This window comes from Euprymna scolopes, chromosome 29 (genome assembly GCF_053919585.1).
Source record: "Euprymna scolopes isolate OS-2025 chromosome 29, ASM5391958v1, whole genome shotgun sequence".
NCBI classification, from domain to species: domain Eukaryota; kingdom Metazoa; phylum Mollusca; class Cephalopoda; order Sepiida; family Sepiolidae; genus Euprymna; species Euprymna scolopes.
Genome location: NC_136510.1, coordinates 87,834,160 through 87,850,343, shown reverse-complemented (window position 1 = coordinate 87,850,343; position 16,184 = coordinate 87,834,160). Strand labels below are relative to the sequence as shown.

At 40.6% G+C, this 16,184-nt stretch overlaps 1 protein-coding gene and 1 non-coding gene across 2 annotated transcripts; both read left to right on the top strand.

Moving 5' to 3' along the window:
- The first annotated feature begins 4,157 nt into the window (after nt 1-4,157).
- On the top strand, nt 4,158-15,725 carry LOC145252776 (uncharacterized). Its single transcript, XM_080112707.1, has 2 exons — nt 4,158-6,152; nt 10,949-15,725. The coding sequence occupies exon 1, from the start codon at nt 4,259-4,261 to the stop codon at nt 6,149-6,151; it is 1,893 nt and encodes a 630-aa protein (XP_079968833.1). The 5' UTR covers nt 4,158-4,258; the 3' UTR covers nt 6,152; nt 10,949-15,725.
- Nucleotides 10,252-10,438, top strand: LOC145252948 (U2 spliceosomal RNA). The gene has a single exon (XR_013863696.1). It is a non-coding gene; the product is annotated as a U2 spliceosomal RNA (small nuclear RNA).
- Nucleotides 15,726-16,184: the final 459 nt, after the last annotated feature.

Genomic DNA, 16,184 nt, shown 5'->3' with positions numbered 1-16,184 from the left:
AGATAGAGCAGGTGTGTTGCATGGAAGAAATAATTAAAAAAAAATTTTTTCTAATGTCGTACACCAGACTACACAGTTACATAAAACCAATACGTGTAACAATTATATCGGGTAAGGAGTATGTTAGTCAATCTAAAATGCTCAAGAAAACCTCTTGCTATTTTCTTATGGTATTTTACGTAAAACTAGCGGGTTGCCCGCGTGTTTGGAGGTATGTGTTGAGCAAAAAAAAAAAAAAAAAAAAAATGGTAGTAGGTAGGCAGGCTCAAACCCATACCACGAAGGAGGAAAAAAAAACGATATCTTTGCTGTCGCGTCCATCGTCAAAAGTTTAAATTAAGGTTAGTCAATCGAAAAGAGGGGATGACTTTCGAAAATATCGGCAAAAAAGTAGAAAAGTGAAGGAATTAATGTTTTTAGCTAATTTTTCAATATTTGTCGGCCGAAGGGTCGAGCTGCAAAACGATCTTTGGTAAATCTGTCAAAAGTTTTAGGCAGATATACATACATACATTTAAACAAACAGGTGAGATTTAGATTATAGATTTGCAAATAGTTTTGAATTTTTTGCACCAACAAGTTTTATTACATTTACAAAATTCATAAATTAATCTGTTTTTGGTATTTATGCGGAATATGGACCATGCTAAAATGATATTTCTATAAGTTTGATTCCAAAAGAAATATTTCTGCACTAGTAACTTTATATTTAAATTTGTTTGAATTTAAATCGTTTTCATTTTTAAAATCATTATTCATTTTTGTTTTAAAAAATTATATATCGTTCAATTTTAATTTGTTTAATTATTTGTTTATTCTCTAAACTCCAGTATTTGCAGTATTTGATTCTCATTTCAAACATACATAATTCTTTCTTTTTTATTTATTTATATTGAATAAAATTTACTTACAGTATAAACCGAATGATGCTTTTTTTTTTTTTTTTTTTAATACAATTTTTAAATTTTTTTTTCAAATAAATAATCAAATTTTAGATTATAAAATTTGTGAAATAACAAAATGCTTATTTTTAAAATGATTTGTTTTGCAAAAACAATGCACAACTTTTCCCTTTTGAAAGTTCCCATTTATTATCGACAGTCTGACTGTTCAACAGATCTTGTTTGCTTGAATGGTATCATTTTTCAGTGGACAGGCCTTCTAGTTAAGCCAAATATCAGCTGATGCGATATTGTAAACAAACATGGAATTTAATGGACGACATTATCATTATTTTATTTGTTTTGTTTGTTTGTTTTATTTTATTTATTTATTTTATTTTTATTTATTTATTTTTGTGAATTAGTCCACTGGGCAAATTATTCCTCAGAATACAATAGAGGATTGATTCATATGAAATCTGCATAAATTAAAAAAAATATATATATCATGTTTAGCATAGTGTACATCCGGGCAACACCGGGATACCAGCTAATGTGTATCTATACAATGCAGAGGTTCTGTTGGTCTTATCTTTGTTTTTTATCATTTAAGATGTCATTTTAAAAATTATTTGTTCTTAGTATTTTTTTAGTTTCTTTTGTGTTTTATGAGTGTTGCATCAAACCCAGCCGTGGTGCTGGGAACAATACTTAAAACGTGACAATTGAAAATGTCACCTTGTTCAGACAATGAGGACTGTCTACAGAATAGAAAACTCATTTTCCAACGTATTCAAATCACAACGACGCCTGTGGTGTATGTAAAACAGTTTCCCAAATGTGAGCCGTGACTCACCTGTGTGCCTTGCTGGAAAGATTATGTTTCAAAATGAAAAAAAAAAAAAAAATATTAAGAGGAATTTGCAAGTATTGTACAGTGAAGCCAACAAACAAACAAACAAAAAATAAATAAAAAAAATACCATAAATGTCAATAAAAGTTACTTTTATATCTACTTGGCTCATTTTATTTGTGTTTTAAGTAGTTTTAAATGCGCTTTCTACCATCTTACATATGAGGTTTTAATCACCGAGGTGGCCATCTAGATTGTTTATTCATGAGAAACAAGCCAGAGCCACCATCTTGTTGGCTAACAACTCGTAAAAACCGAATATTTAAGAGTAAATCAAGAGCATTTAAAAAGAAAATAACTTTTATAATTTGGAATCGATGTGCATTCTATAAATTGGGGAAAATAATAGTATTGCCCAGAAGTATCAAAACACCAGTCTTTTTTGTTAAAATTTTATCACATTGTCACAACCTTCCAAACTTTAATAATAAACAGTAAAATTTGATAAAATTCGTTTGTCGTTTCTCACAATCGCCCGGAACACGTGTTCCACATTTGGTTTAGATCATAGACTCTACACCTGGGGGCCATGGTGGAATTTTCTTTTTTTATTGATTAAGTTGACAATAAAATTTTGTTACCTACATAATATTGTTACGAATGTGTGTGTACGTGTGTATGTATGTATGTGTGTATGTATGTGGGAGAGAGGTGATCGAATTATCTCAGTGTGGCCTTGGATATCAGCACGTAAACATGTGGGTATAATTGATTCTGAACCATACTGTATACTGTTTTACTTATTTTGTTCGACAATTATAAATGCGGTCGCTGTTTTCGGGTGTGAAATATTTGTGCACTTCCTTTATTATTTTCTTATTTTTTGGTATCATTGTATTCATGCTCATTCCCTACTCAGGTATTCCTGCTTTTTTTTTTTTAGTGCTAATATTGATGTGACTCGCTATTCTTCTCATAATTTCAATTGGGGCAGTGCTTGTCAAAGGAGGTGTGTTCTTGCTGTAGAAAGTACATTTCAGCTTGCTAGGTTGAGTGTGAATGTTTATCATCTTTACTCTCTCTGTGTATGTTTGTGTATGACTGTGTGTGTGCTTAATGTGTGAGTCCATGTGGATATTTGTGTGTTTGTCATTTTATCACTTGTCCTATTTATCTGTCCTTCATTATCATTCTTTTGTCTTATCACTTAATGTTTGTTCTGATGGTCTGTCTTCTTTATTTTCCCTAGATTTGCTATGGCTACTAGTGTTACTAAGAAGCGGAAGTACAGTGAAGAGTACATTAGCTACGGATTTACATCAATTCTCGCTGATGGCATCGAGAAACCTCAGTGTGTACTGTGCTTCAAAGTGTTGGGGAACGATTCTATGAGGCCTAGTGACAAGATCAAAGTGTAGTATCTGTTCTCTGATACATACACAGCGATAGGCAGTCGTGTTCTGGCGACACATTCTCGTGCCCGGAGAGCTTGTTGGGTAGCGTTCTGTCCGCACCCCCACTTTGTCTGTCTTTCTCTGCTCTCCCCCCTCCCCCACGGGGGGGGATCCGAGCTGATAATTTACGACCTTCCCGCGAGGGAGGGTCGGAAACACTTTCTCTCTTCCCTCCACTAACCTCCCACTCCCTCTCTCAGTTCTATCTCCCCTCTTGCCGCCTTTGGCGCCACTTCTTTTTGGCGCCAAAGTCGGCTCCCAATTTGGACGCCGACTCCACGTCACTCATTTTGGTGAATTATACAGAAGAGAGAGAGCTTTTTTCAAAAATGGACACCCCCAGCCCGGGGACCACCAATACAGATACCCCCAGCCAGGAGGCTACCACAAGAAAAACTGCTCCCCAAGAGGACGGCTCCCCAACAGGGGAAGCAAAAAGCAACGGGGCATACCGCCCGGACACGAAACCGAAGGACGCCCCCCAGAAGGGAGAAAACTCACCAGCAGCTCCCCAAGAGGGCGACTCCCCACAAAGGGGAGAAAAAACAATGTTGGACAGGGCATCCCGCTCTGACAACAAAAATCAAGAGGCAGTAGCCCCAAAGGACGATAAGAGAGACAGTGCTCCCCAGGAGGGCTACTGCCCCAAAAGGGGAGCAAATCAAGAAAACGAGGGGGCATACAGCCTAAACCTCCCCAAAACAAAAGGGGCAAAAGCTCCCAAGGACAATGCTCCCCAGGAGGCCGACTCCCCAAAAAGGGAAGTATTTCCTGGAAGAAGTATAGAGCAGGGAGAGTCGGTCCCAAAGGAAAGCGGAAAGGGAAATGCCCCTCAAAATAGCAACCCTTCCGCCAAGGAACAGCAAAAACAGTCCAACCTCACCAAAGATCCAACACCAACAAGAGGGTTGGCATGGGGGAAGACTGTAGAGAAGCAACTGTCCCCTCAAGAGTATAAAGACTTGTACTTGACCAAGTACAGACAATACATAGAGGGGGCAGAAATTAAACCAGTGCCAGGCGCTTGGGAGGCAATCGAAGACAGAGTGCTCTCCCTCATCATCTCGGATATGCCGGAAAACCGCCTCCTAGGGATGAAAAAGGAAAACATGGCAGGGCTCCTACATAAGCTAAATATCCCGGTATTATACCTGTACCAGAGGAGCTACGCCATGTGGGACATCCTCCTACCCACCAAGGAAGATGCAGAGAGACTCTCCCTCCAAGAAATAAAGCATGGGAGAGTCAAACTAACACCTGAATACCAGGGCAAGAGAAGGACTCGGGTGCAGGTATTTAATGTGCCAACCCAAATACCTGCGGAAGTATTAGGATGCCTCTTCAGCCAGTACGGTGAGGTAGAACAGGTGACCCCAATACGGTCAAAAACTGGGACTCACCTGGGCTGCTACACAATAGCAATGAGGCTGAAGAGGAAAGGTTTTCAGGCAATACCACCGCTGCTGACATACAAAGACGCCAGCATAACGGTAGTGGTGGAGGGCCGTCGTCCACACTGTTGGTTCTGCCAAAAGCAGGGCCACATGGCTAGGAGTTGCCCCCAAAGGGTAACCCCTAATCCAATAACCCAAAAGGCGGTCACATCCACTGAGACAACGCCCGCACCAAAACAGGCGGCAACAACCCCTGCAACTGCAGCACCAACCCCAGCTCCAAGGAAAACTCAAACCACCCAGGAGGCCAAGGGGGAAGAATGGAGCACGGTAGTGAGACAAAAGCGGAAACACTTAATCCCTTCTGCCACCGTCCCACCACCAGCCCAAAAATCGAGGCAGGAGCCTCTGCAAATGCAGAAACAACAACAGCCACCGCAGCCAATGCCGCGGAAACAACTGCAGCAGCAACTACTGCAACAGCAAAATCAGCAAGTGCAGCAGAAGCAGCAGCAGCAACGACACCAGCGAGAGCAGCAACAACAAAAACAGCTGCAGCAGCAAATAGAGGAGCAGACACAACCAACGGTCCCCACACCAATCGAGACGGGGATCAAGCGGAGAAAAGACTGCTCCTCTGAGGATGAATCCGCAAGTGAGAGGGAGAGGAACTCAACCTCACCTCTCCCCGGTTCATTCGAAAGAATGAAAAAGAAAAACAAAAGAAGAAAAGAGGAAGAAAAGGTGGCCCCCACTCCCTGTGAACATACACCACCCCTAACAACAAAATCCACTTCCACCCCCAAACCACACACTGCAACAACACCAGACACCGCACCAACACCAGACACCGCACTAACACCAGACACCGCACCAACACGAGACACCACACCAACACCAGACACCGCACCAACACCAACACCAGACACCGCACCAACACCAAACACTGCACCAACACCAACACCAACACCAGGCACCACACAAACACCCGTCCCCACACCAAGGCAAACTGAGCCACTACCCCAAAAAGAAAATGAAAAGAATGAACCGAGGGAGAGGAGAGACTCCTCTGCCTCTTGCAGACCAAAGGTCCTTGCCCCTGAGGAACTATGTTATGTAGACCCTCTATCTGTGGCCACAGACATTTCCCATCGGCAGAGGAAAAACTTAAAACCTCTGCTCGATTACAAACAGATAGAGGGGAAAGATGTAAATATCCCCTCAAATTTCCCGGACGCCCCACTCCTAATAACCTTTGTCAGAACTCCAGAGGCCTGCAAGACCAACTTGTGGACAAGGCTGCAGGCCGCTGAAGGGGCGTTTCCGGGAATTGAACTGGTTAAAAAAAATGACCCTTCTCTTGATGAACTGTCAAAACAATGCAAGGGAAGGGTCCCAGTGTTGGTCCATCCGTCACTCTATAGGGCCCTTAAATTGACCTACCCTTTGGATGTCGGCGGCATTGTGAGAGAAGGTCAGGACATGAAAAACCTGACCACCTTGAGCATTGCACACAACGTCGGTGTCCTTTCCCCGGCTGACTTCGGAGCTGAGTGTAACACACCTTAAGGTAGGTACCATGGCTTTGAATTTGGCTAGTCTGAATGCGAGGGGCTTGAGATCATCGGGCCGGGCGGCTCGCCTCCGGCACGACCTCTTGTCCCTGGGAGTGGATGTCGCTGCGATTCAGGAGACGCATTTCGTTTCCTCTGTGGACTGTCAGGTGCTGGCCCGAGACTTTGAGGTTTTCTCAGCATATGGCAGCCCGCGGGGGAAGGGAGTTTCCGTGCTGGTTAAACGTACCCTGTCGGCGACGGTCGACGTTGTCCATAGAGATGCAGTGGGTAGGCTGGTTGTGGCCGATGTTGCCGTAAAAGATTCTGTGTTTCGGGTGATTGCGGTTCATGCGCCCAGCACCGCTCGTGAGAGGGTCTCATTCTTCAGTCAGCTTGACGCGTTTGTAGATTGTCGGAAGCGGGTAGTGCTAATGGGGGATTGGAATTCCATCTTAGACCCCGACATAGATAAGGTAGGAGGCGGAGCTAGAGGATCGGAGAGGTGCGAGTCCAGCCTGGCTGATCTGATGGCTAGATGCGGTCTGGTCGACAGGTTTCGGGTCGAGCATCCAGGGCGGGAGATGTGGACGTGGACCAATAGTGTTTCCTCCTATCCAAATACTTATTTGGACAGGATGTTCGTTAGGAGAGGCGAAGTAGACTTCTTATCTTGTCCCACGTTCACTTGGCTAGGCCAGACGGACCATAAATTAGTTATGGCCCGGCTGAAGCTAGGAAATAGGCCTAAGTTAGCGGGGTACTGGAAGTTAAACACCTCCCTTCTGGAGAGACAAGACTTCCAAGATCAGTTAAGAGAATTGATTAAAAAGGCACTAGTGGGGGCGGTTACCGGGAGTAAGTGGTGGTTAGGTCTCAAAGCCAAGATCAGAAGCTTCTCCGTCAAGTATGCCCAGCGCCTCGCACTAGATAAGGCCAAGACGAAGAAGAAGCTAGAGCAGAAACTAGCCCAGGCTACCGGGGAGGGTGATAGGGTTAGTCAGGAACTAGCTAAGCAGGACCTTCTACGCGAGACTAGCGAGCGTTACGAAGGCCAAGTAGTTAGAGCTAGGCTTAGAAAGATAGGCAACGAAGCAGTCAATTCTGATGCAGACGTGCGCCGTGAGGTTTCTAGGCGTGGCTCGGACAAATATATTGCAAAAATCAAACATCCGAATGGACGCACCCTGGAATCGACTCGGGAGATCTGCGAGGGGTTTCGAGAACATTTCGAGGAGCGTTTTACGCAGCAGCCCGATCTTCCGGTCCTTGAGTTTAGCGACTATTTGGCCGACTCTCCCCGCCTCGAGGCGGCTAGAGCGGCTGGTTGCGAGGGCCGGGTGACGGAGCAGGAGGTCTTTACTGCGCTGAAGCAGGTCAGCTGTGACAGATCGCCAGGACTTGATGGTCTGCCATACGAACTGTACTTGAGGCTGTCGCCCATGTTTCTGCCTCTTCTGACGGATATGTTCAACCATTGGTTTGCTCAGGGATCCATCCCAGGGCAGGTGACCAAGGGAGTGATCACATTGCTGAAGAAAGGTGACGGGCATGGAGGGGAAGAGTTAGATGACTACAGGCCCATAACTCTGCTAAACACAGAGTTGAAGATTTTGGCCAAGGTCCTGTCGAATCGGCTGCAGGTTGTTATCGACGAGTTGGTTGAACCAGAACAGAACTACGCTGTGAAGGGGAGATCGATTCAGAACAACTTGCACCTGATCCGCATGATCCTAGAGGGGGGAATAGATGACGACACAGAAGCCGCGCTGATAAACTTAGATCAGTCCAAAGCTTTCGATAGGGTCGACCATCGTTTCCTGGCATCTGTCTTAGAGGCCGCCGGTTTTAAACCGGACTTTTGCAAGTGGATCTCCATAATGTATCGGCAGCCCATGGCTGTCGTGCAAGTGAACGGAAAGCGCTCGAAACCCTTTGTTATCTCTCGGTCGGTTCGTCAGGGTTGTCCGCTGTCGCCCCTGCTTTATGTCCTGGCTTTGGAGCCTCTTCTCCGCAAGCTGAGACATGGGGAGGCAAATTCGGCCCTGCGCGGAATGGCTCTGCCTGGCGGCTCAGCTGCCAAGGTATCCGCGTTCGCCGATGATGTCACGATCTTCGTGTCGGGCTCCAGAGACATTGAGGTCGTGTCGGAGGCACTCACACAGTACGAAAGAATTACAGGGGCCAAGATAAACCGCAACAAGTCGGTAGGACTGCGGTTGGGCGCATGGAGTGGCAACGCAAACCTCCCTGCGCCCTTCAGCTGGACAGATGGCCCGGTCCGGATCCTCGGCGTGTGGTTCGGACCGGGTCTCCAGCTTGACAAGAATTGGTTGGAGGTACGGTCAAAGGTGGAGGCTGCAGTCAGTTCGTGGCTTCCTAGGAAACTTTCCTTAAAGGGTAGAGCTGAGGCGTGCGCCACTTACGTCTTTCCTCTCATCCTTTACCGACTGGCCGTACTTCCCCTGCCTGCACAACACCTAAAAGCTCTCGTCGAACTCTTGTCCTCGCTCCTTTGGGACAGAGGAAGACACTGGGTGAGCAGACAGGTCTGTATTCAACGTCCGTGTGAGGGAGGCTTGGGAATGCCGGACTTGAAGTGTCATCGAGATGCTGAGAGACTGGCCTTCCTGAGCAACTATATGCAGGAGGACCAACCGTGGCACCCCGTGGTTACTGCCGCCTTCCCCGACCTCGTTCTCGACCCTTCCATCGAGAGCCGTCGCAGGCCGCGGGGAGAATCTGCCTACATGAAAGAGTGCCGAGCCGCGCTAAAACGACTACCAAGGTCCAGTGACCTTGTGACTGCTACCCGTAGGGAACTCCACAGGGATCTAGTGAGGGAGGCCGCTGACGACCCGCTATGCGCGCGTTTGGGGTGGCAGCAGAGTGAGATCCGCTCCGCGTGGAGCTGGGCGCCAGGTTCGAGTCATCTGAACAATTCGGAGTTCTCTCTGACCTGGCGATTGGCCCGAAATGCACTTCCACTCAACAACATACAATGCAGTTCTGGGTTTCTGGAGTCGCCCGATTGTCCCCGTTGTGGGACAACGGCTGTGGAAACTACGGATCACGCTTTCTTTGATTGCCGCGAACTCCGCCAGTACTGGTCGTATGTCAGTGGGGTGACGGCTCGCATCGATCCTGAGCATCCTCGCCCAATTACTGTATCCAATGTTGTGGACAACGTGAGGCCGCCGTGGGACCGGGAAAGACAAATGGTCTACGTTACGATTCTGGCCGTGGCGAGAATGGTGATTTGGACGTCGCGTCTGCAAGGTTGCCGGGGGGTGTTGTCTTTTTCTGATCAAGATCTGATCGCGTTCTTTAAACACCAACTACGGGTGAAGATCAGATGTGATAGAAGAAGGCTGCATCGCGCGGCATTTGACAGAAGATGGATACATGTGGCAAGTCTGTGTGTACGAAGAGGAGCCAAATTCGAATACGTGTTCCCCGCCTAGGTGTGGAACGCGCAGTTCTGTAAAGTTAAATTAAACAAGTAGTCTCTCAGCTAGCTGAGTGTGTGTTCCATCCCTCCCCGATTAGGAAGCCTCCAAGATCCCCATCCCCTCTTACCTGCAATTTTTGTTTTTCACCCCTTCCTCTAAATTTTACCCATCTTGGAGAAAAAGAAATACAAACTAACCTCCATCCCTTACCCACAAAATTTTCTTTTCTCCATTCACCCCCATCTAGAGGGCATCCCCACCTAGAGACTGACCCGCAGAAGCGAGGTTCCTTTTACAAACCTAGTGGAACGGGCAGTCTATCAACTAGACGGGGTTGGGAGGGTCCTACTAATCACCTTTTGTTTTTTCTTCCCCCTCCCTCGACACAAATGAATTATTGTTACCATTTTATTGTTATCTTTTTTGTTTTTACACGTCAATAAAAAATGTTTTAAAAATTGGGAGTTACTAGGACGTCCCCCAAGATGAAAGGGTGAATGCGGTATTATGGTGAAAGAAGATACTAGCTGGGAGAAACTTTTGACTTTGTTTAGTTCTGGAGCGACAAGGATGACCAACGACCCCCAAAATTCCCCCCTTTTGAGTTGGCCATGTGCCTAAGTTTTTTGTTCACCGTCAATTTTACTGTATTTTTTTAACATGAATAAAAGATTTAATATCTCAAAGTGTAGTATCTGTTCTTATCAGCTTAATATCTGATACGTCCCCGATTTGGGGACTACGATATTAAACTGATTTTTGCAACATGGCGAAGAGTTAGGGGCTTGCTCCACCTTTGCCACGGGTTGGCCTGGTATTGCAGTACCTCCAGGATTATCAGCCCAGTTTCCCACCAGGGAAACAATAATTAAATCTAAAAACAGACTATCTTCTCCCTTTTTTTTTTTCTCTCCACCCCCTCCCCATCGTTTCTTTTAAAAACAGAACATCTTGTAAAAATGTTTTTATTTTTAGAAATAAATAATGCAAATTCTTATAAACTGTCATTTCAATCATGGCAAAAATTTATAAAACTTTTCCAGAAATAAGATTTTATAAAATGATTCAGTTTTAATTAGATTTTATCTATTTTGTAAAATTTACACTTGAAAGGCAATAGTAAAAATTTTAAACTTTCCACACACTCATCGTGAAAATGCAATTCTATTTTTTGTGGAAAATATACAAAATGTCAAAAAATAACCAAAAATTCTTGAAATTCCTAAGAATTATTTTTTTGTTGTATCAGATATAGTGTTCAGAAGAAGCGATTTTATTTAGAAAAGAAAAAAAATTGTTTTAATTAAGTTATATTTTATGATTTATTTACTTTTTTATTTATTTATTTATTTTTTTTTCAGTGCGCCATTATGGATGAAAGTTGGTTTCATTCAATGCTATTATGGATAGCAGCTTCAAGCTCAGTTGAATAACAAGAGTAACCAGTGGCAGTGCAGGGGACTCTAATCACAGATAAATACAGGAAACCATAGCATTTTTGCATTAAACAAGACAAAGCACATCATCGTTTATGTCACCACATAATAAATGCACACGTGTGGGCTGTAATGTCATGGTTGTTAATCTTTTGAACTTAAGACTAAAAACTCATGCACGAAAACACAACTGCTGGGTTTTCAGAGCTTTTATTTAGAGGTTGTTCTTTTGGGCACGTAACTGATTGTAACTAAGGTTGATGAAGATTAAAAATCTTGTCAGACTCCTTCAAAAATGACAACTGACACAGAAAACAGCAATTCTTCCTCCTTTGTCATAAGCATTACTAATAGAATGTGAGGTAGATTAGGATAAAATACAAAGTTTACTCGACATTTGCTTATTATTGTAACCTTTCAAGATTTGAAACTTTTAAAGGATCAATCAGTAATTTCTAGTTTGAATTAAAATTTGATCATAAGTCAACTATTATGGTTCATTTGTGTTAATTTTTCTGATGCGCCCCTGCCATATAAAAAAATTTTTTTCTCCATTTCTGAATTTTTGAGATAAGGATTGATTATTTCGATTATTCCGGACTACTGGTCTCGTATGGAGTGTTTTGAACGGCGCCCTTTATTTAATCCACAGAAGTCCTACATATTTTATCCACTATGCCACAGATCTTGGCGTAGTGGATAAAATATTTGATAAAATTCAGTTGTAAAATTACTCTTCTGGAGGTTGAAGGTTCAATCTTCAGTGGGGGCAATACTCAAAAATATAATTGTGAATTACTTGTGATTTCTACCCAGTAATGGCTGACAGAACAAGAGCATGCTACTTCCTTAGATTAAATAAAGAGTTCTGTTAGAAATTCTGTGTAAATTTCTTGATTTCAAAAAGGTCAGAGGTTACACTGGTCGAAACATTGTGTGAATAACATCCAAGATAAGAGTTGCGCGAATAATCCAAATAATTTCATTTTGTCTGATTAAAAGCTATTTATTACCTACTATGCATTTAGTTATAGGTGTTAAAGATTTCCTTATGCCATCTGATATTTAGGTAAACCTCTGCGCATGTGTGCTCTCATAAGCAATCAAGGAAATTATAGAATGTCTTTTATAGAAACTTACGGAGTTTGAGACGATTATGTATGCATCAACTAAGCAAAAAATATATATATATTTTTGTGGGAGATAATTTAAAATGCTAAAATAATTGCCGGAACAATGAAACAATTTCAAGTAAAAAAAAAAAAAAAAAAAAGATCTTGTCTCCACAAGGACATAAGTCCTGGAACTAAAAATGAAAATTGTCTCAAACTCCGTAAGTGCCCTTATATATTATGACAATCCGCTTAATTTGTGTCTCCTTTTTGAAAATTAAATGTTTTTAACGCTTGAAGTTTTTTAACATGTTTCATTAATTCTTTGTTCTTATATGCGGTTGATGGTCTATTCTTTTGATCATCGCTTTTCCATGTGTGAGCTATGATCCTCTCATGTTTGACTTCTGACCTCGGTTTAGACAAAAAATAATTGCGTGTCCTTGGAGGCTATGAACACTCGACAAATTTTTTTTTTTTTTTCCCCCCTAACAGTTGCTACTATTACCTGTAATAAGTTTATATTCGTTCGTGCACAATAATAGTATCTAATTTTTTTGCATGCTCGTGATAAACTGGGTACCAAAAAGTAAAACGATTTGTGCATCAACCACAAATACCTTTGTGAACCCAAGAACAGATATCACTACGAACCATGTAGAGCGAATGTGGTCAGAGGCAGAAAAGAAATAAAATGGGAGTTTGGTATGTGTATATATGTGGTAGATTCATTCTTAGCTGAATTTGTGTGGCAGCAAAAGTTTTAAAAAATTTCAACGTTTATTTCCAGATAACTAAGAAATTTATCCCCCTTTGTGTTTAGTTTTATAAAATGGCCTTTGTACAAATATTGTTTCTGAAAATGTATGTTTTAAACCTATCACGTTATTTTATTTTGTATTATATTGTATGTACGTGTTTTTTCCCCCGAGATTTTTAGTGTTTGTGCAGTTTACAGACCTTGCTGAAATAACCTTAAGACAGACTTTCTCAACAAAAATGAAAATTCTGCCCCCAAAAATTTGTCTGTAAACTACACAAGTGCAAACGTATATCAGAAATATTCTAAGAATTTTTAATGTTGGTTTTCTAAATATATTTTTATTTTACTTATTCTGTTTTTAATTTATATATAGAGCCATGATCAAAATTATGGATCACCTATATAAAAAAACTTAGATAATTTAAACATGTTAAGAATTGTACAATGAACAGTTGAGAATAAATGTAAAATATTTAACAGTAGATTGTAGTATTTATTTGCTTTAAAGCATCTTTGAAGAGTTTTAGCTAAGTTTCATAAATTCATTTAAATATTCAAAATGATTCATTGTTATACTAAAGGTTGTTTCTTATTTTTCAAGTAATATTTGATTCCTGCCATTGCTATAATAGTATATTTAATTGAAAACGCCTCCAAAGGAGCAGAGATTAAAAGGGCACAAATTGTTGCTTCATCTGGTGAAAGATATTCTCAGGTAGAAATTGTCAGGAAAATGGAATGTTCAAGGAAGGAAATTCAAACGATTAAAAGGTACAATGGAAACAGTCTTTCAAAAACGGAAAAAGGCAAGACCATAAGTCTACAACTGCCAGGGAAGACAGATCTTTGAAAACAGCAACCCTTGCAGATAGGAAGAAAAGTTCTTCAGAGTTGGCTGCTGAACATAGTGAGGATGCAAACAAAACCATATCGGCTCGAACAGTGAGATGAAGGTATTAGAAGTGGGATTAAAAGGATGTAAAGAAAAAGACATTTATCTCAGACCAACAAGAAAAAACAACTGGAATTTGCAAAAAACCAACCTCAAAATAAACATGAAAATTAAACACCTGATGATTGAGACAAAATTGTTTGGTAACTTTGAGGTAAGTTAATAGCTTCTATTTTCTAAATTTTAAAAGGAACAATTGAAATTTTTATGTGAATACTCATCCATAACGCCTATTAAAAAGTTGTTGCAAATTCTGTTTTTTTTTTTTCCCATCAGATTTTTGACACCCTGGAGCGGTTTGTTGTAGGCAAGGAGAGGCATTTCATCCTGATTGTGTAGCTCCAAGTTTCAGATTTGAAGGAGAAGGCATAATGGTTTGGGGTTGCATGACTTCTTCAGGCATTGACTGTTGTACACATGCGAGGGCATAATGAATTGCACAATTTATACTAACATGCTGGACCAGGTTTACCAAACCGCTATGACTAAAATATTTAATAACATTTCAAGTGATGTAATCTTTCAACAAGACTACTCCATGTCATACGTCAAGTTTGAATGAGTTGGTATGAGAAAAAAACGGGTTCCGATTGAAACTTTGTGGTCCCATCTAGAGAAAAGAGTGAGAATGCACAAATGTTCATAAAAAAAAAGAATTAGAAGCCGAATTTCATGAAAAGCGGGAGAAAATGAACCTTACCACCTGCAACACTTTAGCCGATATTTTGCAAAAACGAATAAAAGCTGTTATAAAGGCAAAAGTAGGACATACCAAATATTGATTGTTGTTAAAATAGATTTATTAACGTTTACTCCACTATTCTTTACCTTGAAATATATAAGTTTGAATCATAATTTCGATTTTTCATTTGTGCTCCATAATTTTGACCATGGCTGTGTGTGTGTATATATATATACACACACACACACACACAGTTTTAATTATTTTGAATAATGTACTATCAAAATTTTATTTTATTATTTAAAAGAAAAATCTCAGTAGTTGAATTGTATTCCTCGATTTCTAAGACATTCTGAAAAAAAAAAACATGGGTTCCTCTCGCTCATTATTAAATATGAATTTTTTTTTTTTTTTTCTTTCTTTCTTAAAAATATTTTATCAATGTATGAATTTTAGAATATGACATCTTTGTCCTGTGACTGGTACATATATTAAAGATTTTTCTGTATTTTTATTTTGGAGAAAGGTTGAATTTGTAGATATACAGCAAGAAGTTAATTGAAACTTAGATTTAGAAACCAATTAACCAAAATGTTTGCTTAATGTATAAAGATTCTGACCAACAGTGTTAACTTGTTGACAGGTAAGTTATCTCCCCTTTGACTGCAGTTTTTAAAGTTGTTAGCAAATCCAAGTTTGATACTTTATCATATCTTTGTTAATATCAAGCTGACCAAATACACTCAATTTTATGGTGACTTTGTGTATTATAGCAACTTCAGAAAGAAAAGTATCACAATAAATACAATTTTATCCTCTTAAGAGAAAAAAAAAATGTCTTCAAATATTTCATTCCGAACATTAAACTAGATTATAACAGTTTTCACCAAATGGGTTGTCTTCCTTTCTACCAAGGGAACCGTCTATTGAGAATGTGTATTCAGTGTGATAATTTATGGAAGTGAAACTTGACCAATGAGGGTCGAGGACATGCGTTGCATGAAGAGAAATGATGATACAGTGGATTATGGTTATGAGAGCTAAAGACAGTCTTAGTTTTGAAGTGGACGATTAAATCTGGACAATATAAGGAATTAACGTTAATACATTTTTATGAAATTGTGGGGTCTGCGTTCGGGCTTGATATTTCTAAGAAAAAAAATAATAGAAATTATTATTAGTTTCATAAATGGTATACATTAATGAATACAATGTGCTCAGTATCTTAGATAGAGCAGGTATATTTATATTATAAATATTTTCTCGTTTGTGAAAGAAAATCTACTTGGCATGAAAATAGTGCTCAATACCCTAGATAGATTTGATGTGTTTAAATGAAGTGTTGTTCCGATGAAATAAATTCTTTGTTCCTATGTCATTGCTCAATGTCTTGGGTAGAGCAAGTACGTTAAAAAGCTGCATTACCCAGAAAAAACACATCACCATGTTTTGTTATTTTATACAAGAAAACTTTGGTGTTGCCTGGAGTTCATAGTAAAAAATAATACAGGATCATATCTGGTATAAAGTAATAAAATGGTTCTCAATACTCATGGTAGAGCAGGTGTGTTTAAAAGTAACGTTGTCCTCCGAAGCAGATATTGTTGCCATAAGAGTAATAATACAGCACTAGCAGAACCTGTGGAAATTCC